A 19,635-nucleotide genomic window follows, 5' to 3' on the forward strand; every position below is an offset into this window, starting at 1 on the left:
CAAAGGTCATGGAACCATGTCCAAGATGAGTTTGTATCATTCAAAAATCATACAATACAAGTAGAAACCATAGTGCATCAAAAATAAAAAGAAGTAAATATATACATTGAATGCATATTTGTGTGGTGGTACGAGGAGGTTGGAAGTTTTTCTCTATTGCCATTGGAGCAGCCATATTACGACAGGTCCACAATCCACATGATGATGACACTATGCCTTGGTCATGACTTGATGATACCAAGCCATGTGCTCTCTAACATATTGTTGGTACTCATCCTCCCCAAATTGCAATAGTATGCCCATTAGTGGATAATATGTAGAGAACATGACTAATCATCGGATGTAATTGTGGCTAGGCTCGTCATCTTCTTACCCATAGGAATACCTTGAATACGTCTGACCATAACCTTATCCTTATTTGTATTTGTAGGCTTATTCCTGACCATATCCATAACCACCAAATGAGTACGACAGTGTGTTGTAGCCAAGGTATTCATAATAGTCGATACGTAACAGTAATGGTTAATACTGTTACACAATACAACTCCGAAATGGGGCACCTCTGTTTTTTGGGTTTGTAACGGCCGTTACGGCACTATACTGTAACAACTATTATGCAAAAGAACCCTAAAGAAAAGGGGAAGAAAAAATGAAAAAAAAAACATACATTTTCTTTTTGGGTTGCGGCTGCTGTTCCTCTTCTTTCTTCCCGCCCCTCTTTATCTCTCTCTCTCTCTCTCTCTTTTCTTTTCAGTTTTCCTCTCTTAGAAAAAACGAATGGACTTCATGGCTGGAGCCACACTTATTTTTTTTTCAATGCTTTGCAGTGCAGTGCACTTGCACTGTTTTGTTGCGTGGGGCCCACCTAGATTTATGTGTAGTATATATATGCCATCCATCGGTTTTTCAGGTTTGTTTTAGGGCATGATTCCTGAAATGAAGAATCCAAATCTCAATTGGACCATGCGGTTGGGATTGGATGCTCACCGTTAAAATCTTCATATGGCCCACTATAATGATTATTTTCCTTCAAACCTGTTGATAAGGTCACATAGACCTTGATGTAGGGAGAACACAAATAACAACTTGATAAGAAAATGTCCTAAGAATTTTTTAATGGTGGGAATTAAATCCCTATTGTGTGGTCCACCTAAGATTTGGATTAGCCTCATTTTTGGACCATGCCCTAAAATAAGTTGGCAAAAAGGATGGCCTGCATGGATATACGACGAATGCATTGAGGTGGGCCCCACATTTAAGGGGATACTTACTAGTGGTCCACTGAAAATTTAGATCTACTTGAATTTTTGGACCATGCTTTAAAATGAGTTGGCAAAACGGATTGATGACATGGATATACAAATACATCGAGGTGGCCCGCCTGGCCCACTAGTGGTCTACGTGAGATCTGGATTTGCCTAATTTTTTTGACCATGCGCTTAAATGAGTTGCCAAAATGGATGGATGACATGGATATATAATACATAATCGAGTGCACCCAACTTGCATGGCCCTGAAAATTTGTATATGAGGTATATATCAACTCAAAATGAACGAATTAAAATTTGGGACCATTGTTGCTAAGTCACAATCCCAAAATTAAGTCGTTTGAACAATTTTCACCATTAGTTTGCAGACACTTGTTTTTTGAAATAAGACAGACCATTTGATATTTTTCATTTTTTACTATCTAAAAAATGTCCCCCAATCCATGAGTGGGATAAGTGACAATAGATTGCATTAATTTGAGGCTAGTTTGGGGCATCAAACGGTCCCCAAATCAACCTCGAATCGACAACACTACTTAACCCATTTTAATTTTAACTTTTTTTTTTCTTAAGATCTATGGGGGAAAATGATATCAAATTATTAGGTATATGAATTACATAGTAGGATACAAAAGTTCCTAAACTCTATATATTGAATGAAATGTATTCGAGTCGTGAAGTATGTAGTGCACCAACACTATAAATAATAGTTAAACTTGAAAAAATAAGTTGTTTTGGTATTGCATTTAATATAGTAAATTTATATAAATATTATATAGTTGCAAAACTAAATATAAAAGGTTTGCAGTTAATTTTAGGTTGTCAAGTTCATAAATTTATCAGATAGCTCGATATAGCATTCTCGTCAAAGATTGGACCGTTACACTACCACAAACATTTTCAAAATTATAAATGAATGCATATTTGGGATATTTATAATTTTTTGGATTTTCTGAATATTTTTCTGGATTTTTTTAAGCAACAATTTTTTATTTGATCGATACAGGGGTGTATGGCCTATTACGCCCCTTGTATTGCCCGTTACACCAATTTGGCGTACCTTAACGGTGGGCATTGTAATGCTCACCGTTACTGCTACGGAACACCTTGGTTGTAGCCAATGAAGTTGCTCATGCCATATCAATATGATTCACATATTACTTGTATGGTCCTTCTAGTTAGGTGCCGCTCGTACCTCAATCATGCTTTAGACTCATGCATGCGCTTTCTCATTCTAGACTTTTACCCTTAATAAGATTTTCAAATAAGTGTGTTCTGCACTTACACTTGAATTTGTTGCAGCTTGTGCAGTTGTGCCACTCTATATGCAATTATAATTTGTATATGTAATTGGAGTTTCCTTGCTAATCATCGTCGTTTATGGATCCAATTTTGCGTGCAAAAGCCTCCTCTTCTCGTCCTAGTCATTTCTTTTAAAAATATTTTAAAGCAGATAAATTATTTTATTTTATTCTTATAAGAGCTTAAATGATGGTTTGGTTCAACTTTAAGGTTTTCCTTGGGTGGTATCTCTTCAAACTCAAATTGTTTAGCCTTTAAAAAAATAAATAAATTGATTTCTTACTTCTAGTGTTTCAAAATGCAATATTAAACTTAGAGATTTATCTTTTTTTGATTTTTCATATAAAAATAAAAAATTTATCAAAAATATTTTTAAAAAAAAAGCTTAGTTAGGAATTTGCATTTTATGACTTTTGACATCAAATTTGAAAACATGACTACATTTATGCTTTCGCCCCCTTATTTTGAAGTCATATAGTTCGTGGCCATGCTTTTAAGTCCAAGTTCATATGCGAATTTAGGGCTAATCATTGAGCCGAGTCGAGTCAAGGTGGGTCAAGCTTGGCTTGGTTCGTTCGTGCTCTCCTCGAGCTCAGCCTCGAACTTACCATTGGAGCTTGGCTTGTTTGCCAAAGCTTTCGAGGCGAGCTTACCTCGAGTCGAGTCAAGTTCTACCCGACCTAACCTAGCACCCAACTTGCACCTGACTCAACCCAGCAACCCGACCCAACTGACCCAACCCCCAAATCAAATATTCAATTAACTCTGTGTGTGTGTGTGTAGATATATAATATTAGATAGAGCCATAGAAGGTACCTTGTTGTTTGTGCTGAGAGAGAGAGAGAGAGAGAGAGAGAGAGAGAGCTCGGGCAAGTGCAGGCCGTATGGTTGAGATAAGTCGAGCAGACGTTGAGTCAAGCTTGGGTGAGTGGTTGAGAGAGGGAGAGAGAGGAGCTCAAGCGCATCGAGTTAGGTAAGGAAGGGAAAGGGTAAGAAAGGGGTGAACATGTACGGTATGGTTTAAGTTTTAATTTTTTTAATTTTTAACTATAATAATATTAAATATATTCGAGCCGAGCCGGGTTCGAGTCGAGTCGAGTTAAGCTCTACTATGTTCGAGCTTTGCTTGTTTTCAAAACGAGCTAGGTCATATGAAGCTTGGCTCGCCTCGAGTCATCGTTCGAGTCAAGTCGAGCTAGATCGAGCGAGCTTTTCAGGCTAGCTTGGCTTGTATATAGCCCTATGTGAATTACGGAATATATTTATATGAGACTTTAAATTGACGATTTGATAAAATTTTGAAAAGCAAGTTTTTTAGTTCTTAAAGTTTTTTTTTTTTGGAAAATGTTTTTGGAGTTCTAATGATCGCATTCTCTTGACAATTATTTTTAATTTGCACTTAAGTTTTCAACTTAAAGTCTAGTGTTCACTCCCCAAGTATAGGGTTGTGATGTAGTAATAAACTCGGTGAGACCGAGGTCGAATCCCAAGGGACTGAAACTTGTACGTAATCTGAAACTAACTAGAACTAGACTACTTTGATCTAGTTTTCAAGAGATGAAAGGTATATGAATTAGAATGGATTCCATCACCAAACCATGCCCAGGAGACAAAGCAAACAACAGAATTAAACTAATTACCAACTAATCAACAATGTATGAAGGTTAGGAAGGGTACCATCATCCGACCATGCCCAGGAGACGATGGTGAACAATAGGGCTTCCTGACGTCATAAACATAAAAGGAAAGGAACATACTAAAAGCTATCGCAGACCTATTGTAATTTTAGTCACAACAGACCATTAAAAACTAAAAACATTCCCTTAAAATCAAACTAATATCAAATTCAATTCAGTGTAAATAAAAAGCACCAGCTAAAAGTCCCCCATCACGCTACAAGCTTCACCTCTTAGCCCTAGCTAAGAGGTTTAGCCCAACATGATTGGGCTTGATCTCTCAAATAGTAAATAAATAAATAAATAAAAATTAAACTCTAAAGAACAAACTCTCTATCTCTGACGTTCTCTGACTTCAAGCACTCCCTGGAGAATTCAATGCCTCTCTCCCTCACTCTCTCTTCTTTTTATAGTTGTGAGGGTCGGCTGAAAAAAACTTCATGCGTAAGTTTTCTAACGCAGGCGGCGATCTGTGCGTAACTCTTTATTGAAACTGTGTTTGCGCTGATTGATTGGTGGGGCCTATTATTGAAGTTAACGGAGAAATCCACTCCGTTCATTGGAATCACAAGAAAAAATCACTCAGAGACGGCTAGTTTTAGACTGCTGATGACGTGGCCCTCTTGCCGGTACAGTTCACCGTCCGTCTTCCGTTTGGATGAATAAAAACTGATCTCCACTGTCTTCTAAGATTCGGCCATCTAGGCTTGGATGAGAGGGACCTTGGGCCCTTAATGGACGGTCCAGATCCAACCGATGAAGTACGGTGGTGGCCCACAAGATTCGCCAGCAGGCTCTATTGCGAAACAGAGCCTGCGCGTTCAGCGCTGTGATGGTCGGTGGACCCACGATTGATGTCGGTTAAAAAATCCACACCGATCATTGAACTTTACTCGAAAAACCAATTGGAAATGGCTAATTTTTTTATTAGAATCGATGTGGCCCACGTCGTTTTCTATTCCGCTGTCCATTTTGCGATTGACGGTGCTCTTACATGCTTACATTTGCATGAGTCTGAAGAGAAAGCTTGGAGATGGTCACGACTCCCCTCTGGAGTAGATGGACGGCTCAGATCATTTAAAGGAGCAAGGGGTGGGCCCCATTGAGTGAAACCGGCGGACCCACGTCCGCCGCTGTGAGCATTATCTGATTTGAGAAGAAGAGTCAGTCAGCGCTTGCTGACTGACTTTCAGATGTTTGGTGCACGCCCAGTGCACCTGCATACCTTGTACATGCACTACATGTATGGGTCCCACAGAGATGTTTGTAAGAAATCTACTCCGTCCATCCATTCTGCCATATCATTTAAGGCGTTGAGTCAAAAATTGAGGCACATCCAGATGTCATGTGGGCCCAAAAATTGACGGTTTATGGGCTGATCTATTCGTTGGGCCACTTCTATTGGAATCCAATGGCTGAAATTTGACGTGTACGGTTAATTTATTGTCCTCAGGCCATGTATGGAGTTTCGAGCTAAACGAATGGTGGGAATCCAGTGATCTTGCATTCTGGACGATTTTTGGGCCACTTGAGCTTTAGTTTCCCGATTTTCTCGGATCTTTGGTGTGTAATTCCGTCAATCTTGGTCCCCTGGAGTCCGTCCCTTGCCTTTAGTGTCATCAGAGCATTAAATCCATGCTTTAAGCTCCCTTTTCAGTCCATGCTCGTAAATACACTCTGCATCACAAACATGATTAAAGGGGGCCATTAAACGGTATCATGTTCGTAAATCCAAGCAATAACTGAGGTCTAATATATAATATTTGACCCTCAACATCTAAGTAACGACTTTAATTTGCAAAAAAAATTGTACATGTGACATATGAACTTGAACTTAACCAATTAAATTATGGCAACCATTGTTGCCAAGTGACAATCCAAAGATCAAATTGTTTGAATGATCCTAACTGTTGATTTGCAGACACTTTTGAAATAGGACCATTGGATATTTTTCGTTCTTCACCGTCCAATAAATGTCCACCGATTTGGGGCCAATTACATTAGTGGGATGAGTGCGAATAGATTACATGTATTTGAGGGTGATTTGGGGCGTCTAGTGGTCCCCCAAATCAACGATACCATTCAATCGAACTTAATTTCAATTGGGGAAATGAAGTCAAATGGTTAGGGATATGCATTTGTGGGACATGGGTCATAGCTTGCATGAATTTGGGTCTGATTTGGAGGCAATTAAGTGGCCCCCCAAATCGGCGACACTATTTATCCAACTTTATTTTTAATTATTTAATTATTTAATTTAATTTAATTTAATTTATTATTATTATTTTTAAAAGTTACTTAGGGGGTGTTTGTTTTTCATTTCCCCCATGTAAATTCCTGCAAATGGGTAATGATTAATTAAAATGTAATCCTTGCTCTTTTTTCTTGGCCGACAATGACTGCTTGCTTTTTGTACACTAAAACCGAGGATGGTGTGAATTTCATGTGGGGCCCACTGTGATACATGTGGCTTATCCACACCGTCCATCCATTTTGCAGGGTGATTTTAGTTCATGAACCCAAAATTGAGGCAAATCCAAAGCTCAAGTGGACCACACCACACGAAACAGTGGGTTGAATGCCTACCATTAAAAACCTTTTACGACCATGATTTCCTATGGTGTGGGCCATGTGAGCTTCCAATTTGCCTCATTTTTGGGTTTGTGCCCTAAAATGTTCAGGTAAAATGGATGGATGGTGTGGGTATATCATAAACATCATGGTAGACCCCACATATTTAAATTAGCCTTTTTTGGACTAAGTTTCAAGGTGGAATTACCCCTGGCTATCAAACGGATGTAAATAACAATAATGAGCTATTTACATCTACTTATCGGTGCTTACCTCCATTTACAACAAAGCAAACATTCCCTTGGGGGGAATGATGCCAAATGCTTAGGGATATCATTGGTGGATGAATGCCATACACCATAGGAACTTTGGGACTTTAGTTGCGACAACATTCTTACTAAAGAGTAATCCATTATGAACATGTTTAAAACCACAAAAGAATACATATTTGGAATCCTTAAATATTTCTAATTTCGCCCTTTTTTTTGGGATTTTTGGCGCGCACTCACACACACACACACGTATTACTATTACGGTGGCGTATTGGACGTTATGTGTAAAGGTAATGGTGGGGACTGTTATGCCCAACATTACCGTCACGGCACACCTTGGCTAGAACGTTCCTCCCTAAAATTTGCTCATGCTCCCACTGAATTTCCCAAGTTTTCTCACCTTCATTGCAAGATCCTTTAAATCAGGTGTTTCTCCCACTTTGAATCATGCTTCAAAGTCTTGCTCCCGCTCCCACTCCCTAGTTGTTTATACTCCCTAACATTTTGAAATAGACGTTTCCCTGCTCCACCTTCATTTGTTGTCATATTTGCTTCAGGCTTCATGCACCGATTATTCTTACTTGTAATATTTTGTAACATATGCATTGCATGCAAACTTGCTCATGATTCCTTGTAAGCTTTTTGCAACTGTATCGTAAGTGGTTCTGACATTCCACCTTATGTAAATTTTTTGGAGCATGAGATTATTTGGGTTGTAACTTTATTATTTTAAATCTAATTTGTGAAGGATACCATTTTAGTTTCCAATCCACTCATTTTGCTTCTTATAATTTAAAAAGTTCTGAATTTTTATTTATTTATTTTTGTCATTAAATTCAGGTATCCTCATATGTCAGAGGCAGAAGTTGCAAAGGCTTGCCCTGTCTGTCGTAGAAATTGCAATTGTAAAACATGCTTGCGTATGGATATACTGGAGGTCTGTTTTGGGGTATCTTGCAGCATATCTTTTACTAGATCACTATTATACATTCTACTCAAGCGTTTTAAATAGCGTGTAGCAAAGCATTCACCGGCCCTTTGAAGCTTGAGGCATAAGCTAAGGTCTCACTTTGTTGCACCAAATATCACGAAATTTCATGATATTTTGCACTAAATTTTTGAATAATAATGAAATTTCATGATATTTGGTGCAACCAAACACAGCCTAAAGTAATTGGAAAAATAGGGCAAATCTTAAAGATAAAGAAAGGGCAAAGGATCTAATTTAACAATGTTACTTGTGTTAACTAAAATCATTGAAAAGATTTCTAATTTTTATAGAAAATAGAAAAATGTCCGAAATCCTTGAAAATATTAATTGATTTTGATATTTTGTAGAAAAATAACTTTTAGTGTAAGCTAAGTAGCATGCAGCTTATGCAAATTAGCATATTGCGTAGGCTAAACACAACTTAAGCTATTTCCATGAGCTCCATAGCGTTAAGGGTAAGCTACGCTACGTAGTGTAAGCTACACACTATATAGTGTAAGCTATTTAAACCACTGATTCTACTTATACAGATGGCAATACCTTATTTTGTGCTTTGCCTGCAGAGTTCAGAGAGGAAAATAAATGAAGTAGGCAGAATCCGTCATTCTTGCTATTTGATACATGTACTTCTTCAATTTCTGAAACAATTAAATAGTGAACAGATCAAGGAAAAGGAGATAGAGGCTAATATTCGAGGTATGATGTGCTTGAATTTGCTATCATTTCTTTAATTTTTCATCTGACTGAATGTTTCATTGGAATAGGAATACCATTATCTGAAGTAGAACTTCTCCAGGCAGGCTGTTTCAGCGATGAGCGCGCATTCTGGTTGATTTTCTTCCCTGAATAGTTATAATTTTTTTTTTTGCACTACATTGGACATTTCCTAATTCCTTTTGTTGGTTCACTAATTTGTTGAGGATTTAATCTCAATGTCTTTTTTGGAGCAGTGATAATTGCAAAACTTCTATTGTTGATTTTCATAGAAGCTGTCAAAATTGTTCGTATGACCTCTGCCTTCATTGTTGCCGGGAAATTCGTGAAGGCTGCATAAAGAGACATGATGAGGATGTCGTTATGCAATTTCCAGATAAAGGTAGAGCTTATCTGCATGGGAAAGAACCAAACTCTAGCATTACTGAACAAAAAGATGCTTCAGCTGTGTGTGTGGATAAGAACTCTACAAATTGTGTTGGGTCATTGACTGAATGGAAGGCCAACAATAATGGCAGTATTTCTTGTCCCTCGAAGGACATGGGTGGATGTGGTGAGTGCCTTCTGGAGCTGAAGTGTATCTTTCCAGACAATTGGACTTTGGAGTTGGAAAGAAAGGCAGAAGAAATAGATGGCAGCTACAATTATCTCGTAGTGTCTGATAGCTCTTTTCAGTGCTCCTGTTTTAATAAGAACGGACAAATACATCTTGGTAACAAGAATTTAAGAAAAGTAGCTTCGAGAGAAGATTCCAATAGCAATTATCTATATTGTCCTACTTCTAGAGATGTTCAGCATGGTGACCTAGAGCATTTCCAGAGGCATTGGATGAGAGGTGAACCGGTCATTGTTCGTAATGTTCTTGAGCTTACGTCTGGCTTGAGCTGGGAGCCAATGGTCATGTGGCGTGCATTACGTGAGAGGACGAAATCCAAGGCTGTTTCTGAATCTTTCTCGGTGAAGGCCATTGATTGCCTGGATTGGTGTGAGGTTAGTTTCATTATACTCTTGATTCTAAGTGTTGAATTTTTGCTATCTAGGCTTTAGATACATCTCATTATTTGGGCGCATCATTGTAAACACATTTTAGGGTTCTGTCTTCCAATGTTTACAAAGCCCATAATGAAAAAAAAAGGAAAAAGAAACTAAGCTCACATGTGTGTGGAGCCTTGCCCATCCATATGAAATTACAGATGAAAATGTCACATTCATGTGTACAAGATCTTTTCCATCAGGTGGGTTACACTGCTTAGCTTGTCCGGCTTAAAAACTTATTCTTTTTCACTCAAGATGATCATTGTACAAAACATACCTGCTGGCGAAACAAATTTTTGTGCACAACCATTTGTTTTGTGCACTGCTTGCCTGATTGAAACAGCCTAATTTTTGGGTTAGAAGATTTAAACTGTGGCCTACCTGATGGGAGGCTTACTTCTTGCACACATGTGCCATATTGGCATGTGTGCTTGCATGTGGATGCCCAGGGCTCCATACTTGTGCAGGCTTAGCAAACTTGATATGGTTATAATGCAGGACTGGTGCTAGGGGCTGAGTTTCTGTTTCTTGTATCATGCACAATGGTTTTTTTTTTCCTAAATGGATTGTTGTCTTGATATAACTATTTATATGTCTCTCTTCTGATGCTTAGGATGTGGTCTTTGTAGGATGGCTCCAATAGCATGTGAACCATGGTTCTAAGGCTCAGATTCAGTACTATGTGTTCTGGTTCGATACCATAAATCACCCACCCCTCAAGTCACTCCTGACTCGGGCGAGTTGCTGAGTCTTTACTCGGGCGAGTTGCTGAGTCTTTTACCCATGATGTGAACAAGATCGTTCTGCCTTTTCGGTGGACACAACTCTTGTTTATATTTGCATTTAGAGTGCTATGACAGGTTTCTTGCTTTCTTTGCTTGAAATCTCTCTTGGCTTGTCGAGTAAAACTTTTTCTGAATACATTTCTCAAGACATTTATGTTTGGGTGTTTGCTCCTTTGAGTTCTTTTGTATGTGGTTACTTGAATGAGGAACTGGAAATCCTTTCCATTGTCTAATGGGCTCTTCTTTGATGCTGGTGGTATTTTCATTTTCGTATTTGTTGTGCAGAAGGATATGTCTGGTATTTTCATTTTTGTATTTGTTGTGCAGCAGGATATGTCTGGAAGGATCAGTCAGGAATCTTGATGGATATTTTTATTCTATGGTTTTTACATTGCCAGGTATCATTGTTCCAAATTGATAAAAGAATTATCTTTTGTGACAATGTGCAGGTTGAAATTAATATTCACCAATTTTTTAAAGGATATGCAGAGGGGCGAAATCACAAAAATCTATGGCCAGAGATTCTCAAGCTGAAGGATTGGCCACCTTCTAATTCCTTCGAGGAGAGATTGCCACGCCATGGTGCTGAATTCATCAGTGCCTTGCCATATAAGGAATATACAGATCCCAAGGTCGGTCTTCTTAATCTGGCTGTAAAGTTGCCAGAGAAAACCCTGAAACCGGACATGGGTCCTAAGACATATATTGCTTATGGGTTTGTGGAAGAGCTTGGTAGGGGAGACTCTGTAACTAAGCTTCACTGTGATATGTCTGATGCGGTAAGCTTAATTCTTTCATATCCAATGCCCTGTTTATATTACATGTGAAACCTTGGTCTTTGCTGAGAAATAAGTCATTTAGTATTGTGGCTGAGTCTATGTGAAACTTGCCGATATTATGTAGATTTAGAGACTTGGTGCAGGGAGATCAACCATACAGAATTGACTAGGCCAGTTCTGACTGATTCAGCGAGTTTTTGGACATTGGTGTATATATTCTTCCTGTTGGTGATGAGTAATGAATCAAATAAATAACTGTGTGTGGATTCACTGATGTTAAGAGTTATTTGCTATGTTTAGGAAATGAATGTATAATGCTTTGCTATCTTTCCACACACACACACACACAAACCCTCTATAATGCTTTGTTGCTAAAATCTAAATCTAGTGGCCTGTGTCTCCAATTGCACATTTGTTTTCCTTGAATGAATTTGTTTCAATGGGAAGGCTCCTAAGATCAAATAGTTGGATATGATTTTATTATTCTGCATTGGTTGGACTCCTAATTATACATCCTCTGGTTCGTCTTGGAGCTGCCAGCTATAGTTTTTGTTTGTTAGTTATTCCTTTGTACTCTTTTCTTTATATAAAAAATTGTTACCTTAACAAAAAAATTGATACAAGTTCCGTGATTGAGTCTCAAGATTTTACAGTGGGTCTTTTGAGTTTGGTTACTGATACAAATAATTTTTCTTTCTTTTTCTTTTTTGTGCAATATTCATTAAAGTGAGAGAATGTGCTATTGATATACTTGTTTTTTAGTAGTTTTTGTTTTTGTTTTTTTTGACACTAATGTTCTGCGTGGATTAGAATTTTTGGGTGGCATGGTTATCTTTTTCCCTGCAAAATCCCCTTAATTTGTTATTCCCGCTACATTATGGCCCAGGTGAATGTTTTGACCCATACTGCAGAAGTTGTTCTTACCAAAAATCAGCTTTCCAGAATAGAAAAGCTGAAGAAGTTGCACAGGGCTCAAAATCAGAGAGAGCATCTCTGTATTCAACAAAATCAGGAGAGCTTTGGTGAGAATCACGTGGCACCATTGGCTGGGAAGAACCTGACAGAACAGGATGATTTCAAGTCACATATTATCACTACCAATGGAAAGTTGCTCCAATCCCAAGATCGGGGCCTGCGTTTCAGTATTGTTCAACCAAAACAGGAAATGATTGATAAATATCACGCAGTGCCATCTGCTAGGAAATTCTCGCAAGAGCTAGATGATTTCGACATGCATAATAACACTGCAATCGATGAAAAACCAGAGGGTGGATCTGATGGGCAAAAAGTAGATGCCATTGTCATTGATTCTGAACCCAAAAAGAATGAGTTAGATGTTTCTGTTGGGAACCAGAAAAATGCAAATGCTCCTGCCTCATTTCTTAGAGCTGTAATAAATAAAGAACTTTCAGGAATTGAAGAACGCAATAATCCAGACAGTTGTTTTGGCAGTGTCAAATCTGGAGCCCCTGTAGAACTTCATGGTAATGGGCACATAGTAGGGAAATCTGCCAGTCTGTCTCATGAAATGCTTGCAACTGAAAAACGTGCTGATGTGGAAAAAGGGGATGCAGTTGTTATTGACACCAAAATTGAACTAATCAAAGTAGATGTTGTAGCTAGACAATCGACAGATGATGATGTTGGTAGCTCTTGTTTTAAAGCTGAAATTGGTGAAGATACTGGTGTTGTTGCTTTAAAGGTTGAAGAAAATGAGAAGCATGTTGGTGTAGAAGAACAGGGTGTGGGTAACACTTGCTTGATCCTTAAAAGGGGAAGCAACGAAGAACCTGCCACCAATGCCTTGCATGGAGGTAGCAATGCTTGTTTGCCTGGTAGCAGAACTGAAAGTAGTGAAGCACTTCATATAGTGGGTGATGAGCAAGATGGAGGAAATGGTTTTTCTGGTTTGCAGCCTCACAAGGGGGTTTGTGATTATCAGGAAGAAAAATCCGATAACTGCCGTGAAGTTTCTGGAAAGAGTTTGGAGAGAAGAAAGAATATTCGAGGTAGAAAAAGGAAGAAGGGAAGTAGACATGTGGTTTCAGGCAACAGTTACAAGAAAACGGTGAAGGATAGTAGTGCTCTGGAGGAATTACAGGATAACAAAGAGAATAGTTCTTTGGTGGTCAAAACTGAGACCTGTGAAGAATTAGGTAAGAACGGTACATGTGATGGGGTGGATGCTGGTTTTTCCGATATTAGAACTGCTACTGCTGAGGCACTTGAGGCCTTGAATGATGAAAAAAAGGAAGAAAATGGTTCTTTTGGTCCTCCACCAGAGGGAACCAACAACAATGTGGTGGAGACTAGCAACTGCAGAAATATTTCTAAAGATTCTGAAAAAAGTGCTAGGAAGCAAGTTGGGAGTACGAAGCGAAAGTGGGGAAGAAAACTTGCAGTTTCTGGCAATAGATTGATTTCCAAAATGGTGACAGTTGGAGCTGGGGGGGAGTTGGTGAATAATTGTGACACCAATTCTTTTGTTGGCCAAACTGATACCCATGCAGAACTTGATTTGAGTGGGGCACGAGAAGAAGGTGATTCTGGTTTATTTGATATTGAAGCTGTAACTAATGAAGCACTTGAGGTTTCAATGGGTGATCAGCAAAAGGAAAATGGTTCTTCTGACCTTCGATCACTAGAGGCAACTAATTGCAATGTCAGTAAGGAAAATGATGGCTGCACGATGATTACTGAAATTTCTGACAAAATTGGAGAGGTGAAGCAAGTTCAAGTTAGAAAGAAGAAAGGGCGAAAACATGCTGTTTCTGCTAGAAAGTTGATATCCAGACCACCACCTGGTGGTGCTGTTTGGGACATTTTCAGGAGAGAAGATGTTACAAAGCTACAGGAATATCTTAGGAAGCACTCAAGAGAATTCAGACACACCCACTGTTCTCCAGTAGAGCAGGTAAGCACTTGGTTAAAAGCAAGGGGTGTTTCATTTTAATGTTGTTGACATTTACATGATTATTATTATTATTATTATTTTTTTTTAATAATTTTTTTAATGTTTATTTAGGTTGTGCACCCTATTCATGACCAGACTTTCTATCTAACTTTGGAACATAAAAGGAAGCTCAAGGAGGAATTTGGTATTCTTCCTCCACCCTCCCTCCCCTTCATGTATCAATGTTGTCTTTTTGGTTTTGTTTTTCTTTACTTTGCTTCTTTCTTATGCGCGTGGGTGCCTGTACTAATGATTATTATTACAATTCTTAGTTCCTTTGCTGTTTGTGTAGGAATCGAACCATGGACTTTTGTTCAGGAACTTGGAGAGGCAGTCTTTATTCCTGCTGGGTGTCCTCATCAAGTCAGAAATCTCAAGGTATGATGTAAACTGTATGCTAGGTAATGCATGCTTTTGGACTATTCGGTCCCAAAGATTGTGCAGTCCGACACAATATTAATCATTCATCTGTAAGTAGAATAAGAAAACATATGCAAAATCCCATATCGCATAATGATAATGAGTCAGCTTGTCTCATTGAATGGCCAATGCACCTTAGTTGCATGATTGTTCTAACTAGGTGCCACTCTAGCTTTAAATCACTCTTTTGACATGCTCCCACAGCTGTTTATACTTGCTACCATTTTGAAACAAACTCTTCCCCCAAATGCTCCCACTGCCTAGCTGTTTATACTTGCTACCATTTTGAAACAAACTCTTCCCCCCATATCTGTTGCTGCTTCCCTTCACATTTCATGCTACTTTAGGGCACACAGAAATTGAGCACTCATCTTTTGAAGCTCGTCTCCCTCCTGTGCAGTCTTGTATAAAGGTTGCGCTCGACTTTGTCTCACCTGAAAATGTCCATGAGTGCATTCGCTTAACTGAAGAATTCCGTTTGCTTCCTCAAAATCACAGGGCTAAGGAAGACAAACTAGAGGTGAATCTACTCCCTGTATCTATTCATGTGTTAATATTGGTGATCTGCTCATTAAGTCATTCATGTGAATATTTCATGTGCACATTGTGCTGTCAAGGCATCAGGATTGCCTGTTGAGCTTTCAGGACAGGCCAACTTTTCCATAAGTTTGGTCCGACTTCAGGCATCAAAATTCAGCCTTTTTTTTTTTTTTTTGTAGGGTAGGGTCATGTATAAAAGCCTGCTGGTTGACAGCCTTATGAGCACCAATAGACCCAAGATCCCTCAGAGCTAATAAGCATTTTGAGTGGATATTTCTTTTCACCAGTAGACTTTGGTTAACTCCATGATTGTTGCCCCATAAATCGGCAGCTCAGATTAATTAGCTCTGTGCTTACCGAGTCTACCAGCACGTGTTATGATTTGCAGACATGTTTCTCACATCCTTCTTTTGATGACCTTCTTTCAATTTTCACATGTGAAACAGGTGAAGAAAATGACTCTTCATGCAATCAACCAAGCTGTGGAGGAATTTGAATCCACTCGAAGGTGGATATGAAATCTCATGTGCTTGTTTTGATTCAATGCCAGATGATTTCATGCAATATTACTTTCTAACGGGGGACAACTTTTCATAATGACTTCAAAGAGGAGATAACTAGCATGAATCTTGTGAGGGGTGCTAATCTCACTGTGCTTGGACATTTTGGATCATAAAATCACCTATGTTGCAACTTGGCTTGCTTTAGTTTTTGCCCAGTGATTTGATAATGAGTGTAATAACATCGGTTTGGATCTTATATGTGGTATCTTACCTTTTGGGTGTGTTGTAATCAGTGTTGTCAAAATTCTATGATTTACATTTTGACAATTTGTGATTTGAGTCAAATCTTAAGCAGAACGATTTGAATGCGACCTTGAATCCCTTTTTATATTTATCCTATGATTCTTTGATTTGATTCCTATGATTTACGATTCAAATTCCAATTTGTGATTCAAATTATACATGTTCTTTACTATTTTAAGCTTCATTTGACTTTCATTTTATGTTTTTAATTTGGTGGGGGCTTTAAGAATTGTTTAGAAAAGATAAATTATTTTATTTTGTTCTTTATAAGAGTTTAAGTGATATATTTTCTTCAAGTCAAATCATGGAGCTTTTTTTTTTTTGTTTTTATAAATGATTTCTTACTTAATTTGGTCGAAACACCAAATTGATTCATGACCGTGGAATGTTTTTATGGATGGTTATGATCATGTTGACTTATGTATTGTGGAATGATGGTTAGAAATCAAAATATCTTTTTTTTTTTTTTTGTAAGTCCACAATCAAATTCCACTTTTCCACCGAGATTCTATGTTTAAGAAAGGTAGCATGAACATAAATTATTAAAGGATCCTTGTATGTTTTTTAAGGGAATTTTCTTGATAGACAAAAAAAGAAGGAAAGATAAGAATCCTTTAGAACTATCGTGACATGGTCTTGGTGCATATTGATGGAAAAAGGATGATTGGTGAGTTTCTTTTTTCTGATTATTATATTTCCCAAATTTTTTTAAGACAATCATAAAAAAAGTCTTATGATTTGCAATTTGATATACCGATTCAATCCCCATTACAATTTGCGATGCGATAACGATTTTGACAACATTGGTTGTAAACCTTAATTTTGAAAACCAGCGTTGTGTTGGAACGGTCATTGGCTTAGGGTTTAGACTATCTACACGGGCATTAACTAACTTGTCTCACTTCCAATGTGGGGTTTCAGTCTACTCTTTCAGCAGTAACATGGTCGTTCATGTTTCACTGAAAAAGTAAAATAGGTTTGCCTTTGAGGCTGGGCTCCTATGTTCACCAGCATTCAGAAAATGGTGATGCTTATATGGTATTGTTGTATGACAATCCAGACCATCCAAATATTGGAAATGATTGTGCTTGCATAAGCAAAAAAATCAGACTGGCTTAGGGTTTAGACTATCTACATGGACATTAATTAACTTGTCTCACTTCCAATGTGGGGTTTCAGTCTACTCTTTGAGCAGTAACATGGTCATTCATGTTTCACTAAAAAAGTAAAATAGATTTTCCTTTGAGTCACCACAGCTTCCTCAGGCTGCATCATCACTGCCTTCTGAGTAACCCCTGAAATACTATCGAACAGAACACTAGATTTGCTGTGTGGTTTAGTTACTTTGAAATACTGGCATTCATAAGAACCATCTTTAACTTCTCTGCATGCTGTTTTTTCAGGTCTAAGCCCGTTCCTGAAGATGAGAACCTGGCAGTGGAAAAAAGACCGGAATCAGACCCACTGCAATCATCTGAGCATCTGCCAACACCGGTGTCACCACAGCTGCTTCAGGTTGCATCATCACCGCCCACTGAGTAAACCTGAAATACTGTCGAATAGAACCCTAGATTTTCCGTGGTTGGTGAGATCTCCTTTTTTGAGCTTCCAACATGCCAAAAATTGCATGTTAGTTTTTCTGTAGATGTCTCGTTTTGTGCAGATTGTGTTTGTACTGGCCCTCTCTGGCTGTTGTTTTGGACATAGCTGTGAGTAAAACATCCAGATGAGATGTGGGTTTGTGTTGTTTCTTATTGCCATGTAATTTGAATGTTTGTATCTTCAGCTGATGGTGTTGTTATAAAGAACTCTTTTTGAAATTCCATCATCTACAAGGGAAAGCTTAGCCTCAGTAATATGAATGTTTGCATCTTCAGCTCTGGATATTGTTATAAAGAGCGTCTTTTTGTATTTAAATTTTCTAGAAGGAAAGCATACTCTGTTTATGTTCCTTGAGTGATTGTCAGCCTACTTGTAGATGGAGAACAGGGTGTGCAGCATATCCATACTGGGTCGCAATCTGTCGAGTCAGGTCGTTACTGGGCTTGTAGCTCAGTGGTCGGTGTAGGATGTGGACCGTTCAATACTCACAATGCAGGCATTCCATTTTCACTGTTTGATAGAAGGAAAGAAATCCTGAATTCTGCTTGGACCAAACAACTCCTGATGTGGAAGGCTGGACTACTGACTGGACGGTTCCAGTGGTAGGAAGAATGGCTAAACAATGCTCCACTTTCAATGTTCAGTAAGGCTTGTACTAAGATTAGTTATTGTCATGTTTTTGGGTCATGCCTCATACATGATGGTGTCACCAGATGGGCCATTTGGATCATATAATCATAGAGGTACGCAGTAGCTATCTACTAATACATTCTGTATTCCAGGGGTTTTGCAAGAAGCACATTGACAGAACTCGTATAGGATTGAAATGTGAGAGTTCCAGAGTCCATCAGGTCATCTTCACCTTGGCATGCCATGTTCTAAAACATATGACAGTCCATTGATCATGTATTGTTGCCCACTGCTTTTCTGAAAAAGTGGAAGATAGTAGAGGGTCAGTAGAATGGGTTCGGGCCAGTTAAGGGACAGCCCAAGCCTGACTCATTTACTAAATGGGCCAAGAATTCTAGCCCGAACCTGACCCAAGACCCATTACCCTCTGACCTGACCTGTTGAATTGTGAAGGGGTTGGGCTCAACTGACCTGACCCCAACCTGCCATGACAACTCATGTTCAAGAAATGGAATATGACGCGAAAGCTATCCACAGCCTAGCACAGTACACGCACTAAAAAAAATTTCATATATACTCGTTTATTTGTTCTGGGTCATGAGTTGGGTTGGGTCAGATCAACTAGCCCAACCGGTTGGTAACCTATCTGGGCAGGCAGGGACCCATTAACTTAAACGTGTTACATTTTCAGTTCATTTGCCCATTGAGCTTGCACTGAACCTACCTCAAAAGTAGGTCAGGCCAGTTGACCTACCACCCAATCACACCTGAACCATTGCCATCTGTAAAGTATTCACTATGCATTTCTACCGTATCAGCCCAAATTTCCCATCAAACCCTTAGCGGTCATGCCTCCCTAATTACAAGACCTATCTTTCATGTTTGCAGTTAAGGAACAACAAGTTCCTAGGATGAATATGGGTGAAATGAGGATGTTGAATGGTGACTAATAAGGCTAGGAAGGGTAGAATTATAAATGAATGTGACGGAAGTTTAGGAGTAACATTAGCAAGCAATTAGGTAATGTAAAGTTGGCTTAAATGATTTGATTATGTGAAATGGAGACTAAGAATTGTACCACTCAAGTTGAAGACTCTAAAATGGTGAGGTGAAAGCTCAAAAGGCTTGGGTGGAAGTTGTAAGAAAACTTTGAGAACCTATTCGCTAACCGAAGTTATGGGCATGAGAGAAGTCATGTTGCCGATCCCTATTAGTTGGGAAAAGGCTTAGATGATGGTGATGATGATCCATCATATTTGTAGCATGTGACTTCATGCAGCCAATCACACCA

At 38.7% G+C, this 19,635-nt stretch overlaps 1 protein-coding gene across 3 annotated transcripts in view; it reads left to right on the top strand.

The window, feature by feature from the left end:
• LOC131239718 (lysine-specific demethylase JMJ25-like) overlaps positions 1-18,063 on the top strand; it is a 42,478-nt gene extending 24,415 nt beyond the window's left edge. For 2 of the 3 annotated variants that reach the window (XM_058237555.1, XM_058237557.1), the window contains exons 3-13: positions 7,930-8,026; positions 8,644-8,776; positions 8,845-8,908; positions 9,031-9,784; positions 11,064-11,393; positions 12,280-14,307; positions 14,419-14,491; positions 14,639-14,724; positions 15,167-15,286; positions 15,753-15,814; positions 17,516-18,063. In XM_058237555.1, coding sequence (XP_058093538.1) covers positions 7,930-8,026; positions 8,644-8,776; positions 8,845-8,908; positions 9,031-9,784; positions 11,064-11,393; positions 12,280-14,307; positions 14,419-14,491; positions 14,639-14,724; positions 15,167-15,286; positions 15,753-15,814; positions 17,516-17,654 — 3,886 coding nt within the window. In that variant the 3' untranslated portion in view covers positions 17,655-18,063. The remainder of the gene's footprint in view (positions 1-7,929; positions 8,027-8,643; positions 8,777-8,844; positions 8,909-9,030; positions 9,785-11,063; positions 11,394-12,279; positions 14,308-14,418; positions 14,492-14,638; positions 14,725-15,166; positions 15,287-15,752; positions 15,815-17,515) is intronic. The other variant, XM_058237556.1, reaches the window with a different exon arrangement.
• The last annotated feature ends 1,572 nt before the right edge of the window (positions 18,064-19,635 follow it).

The sequence above is a fragment of the Magnolia sinica genome, chromosome 3 (assembly GCF_029962835.1).
Source record: "Magnolia sinica isolate HGM2019 chromosome 3, MsV1, whole genome shotgun sequence".
NCBI classification, from domain to species: Eukaryota; Viridiplantae; Streptophyta; class Magnoliopsida; order Magnoliales; family Magnoliaceae; genus Magnolia; species Magnolia sinica.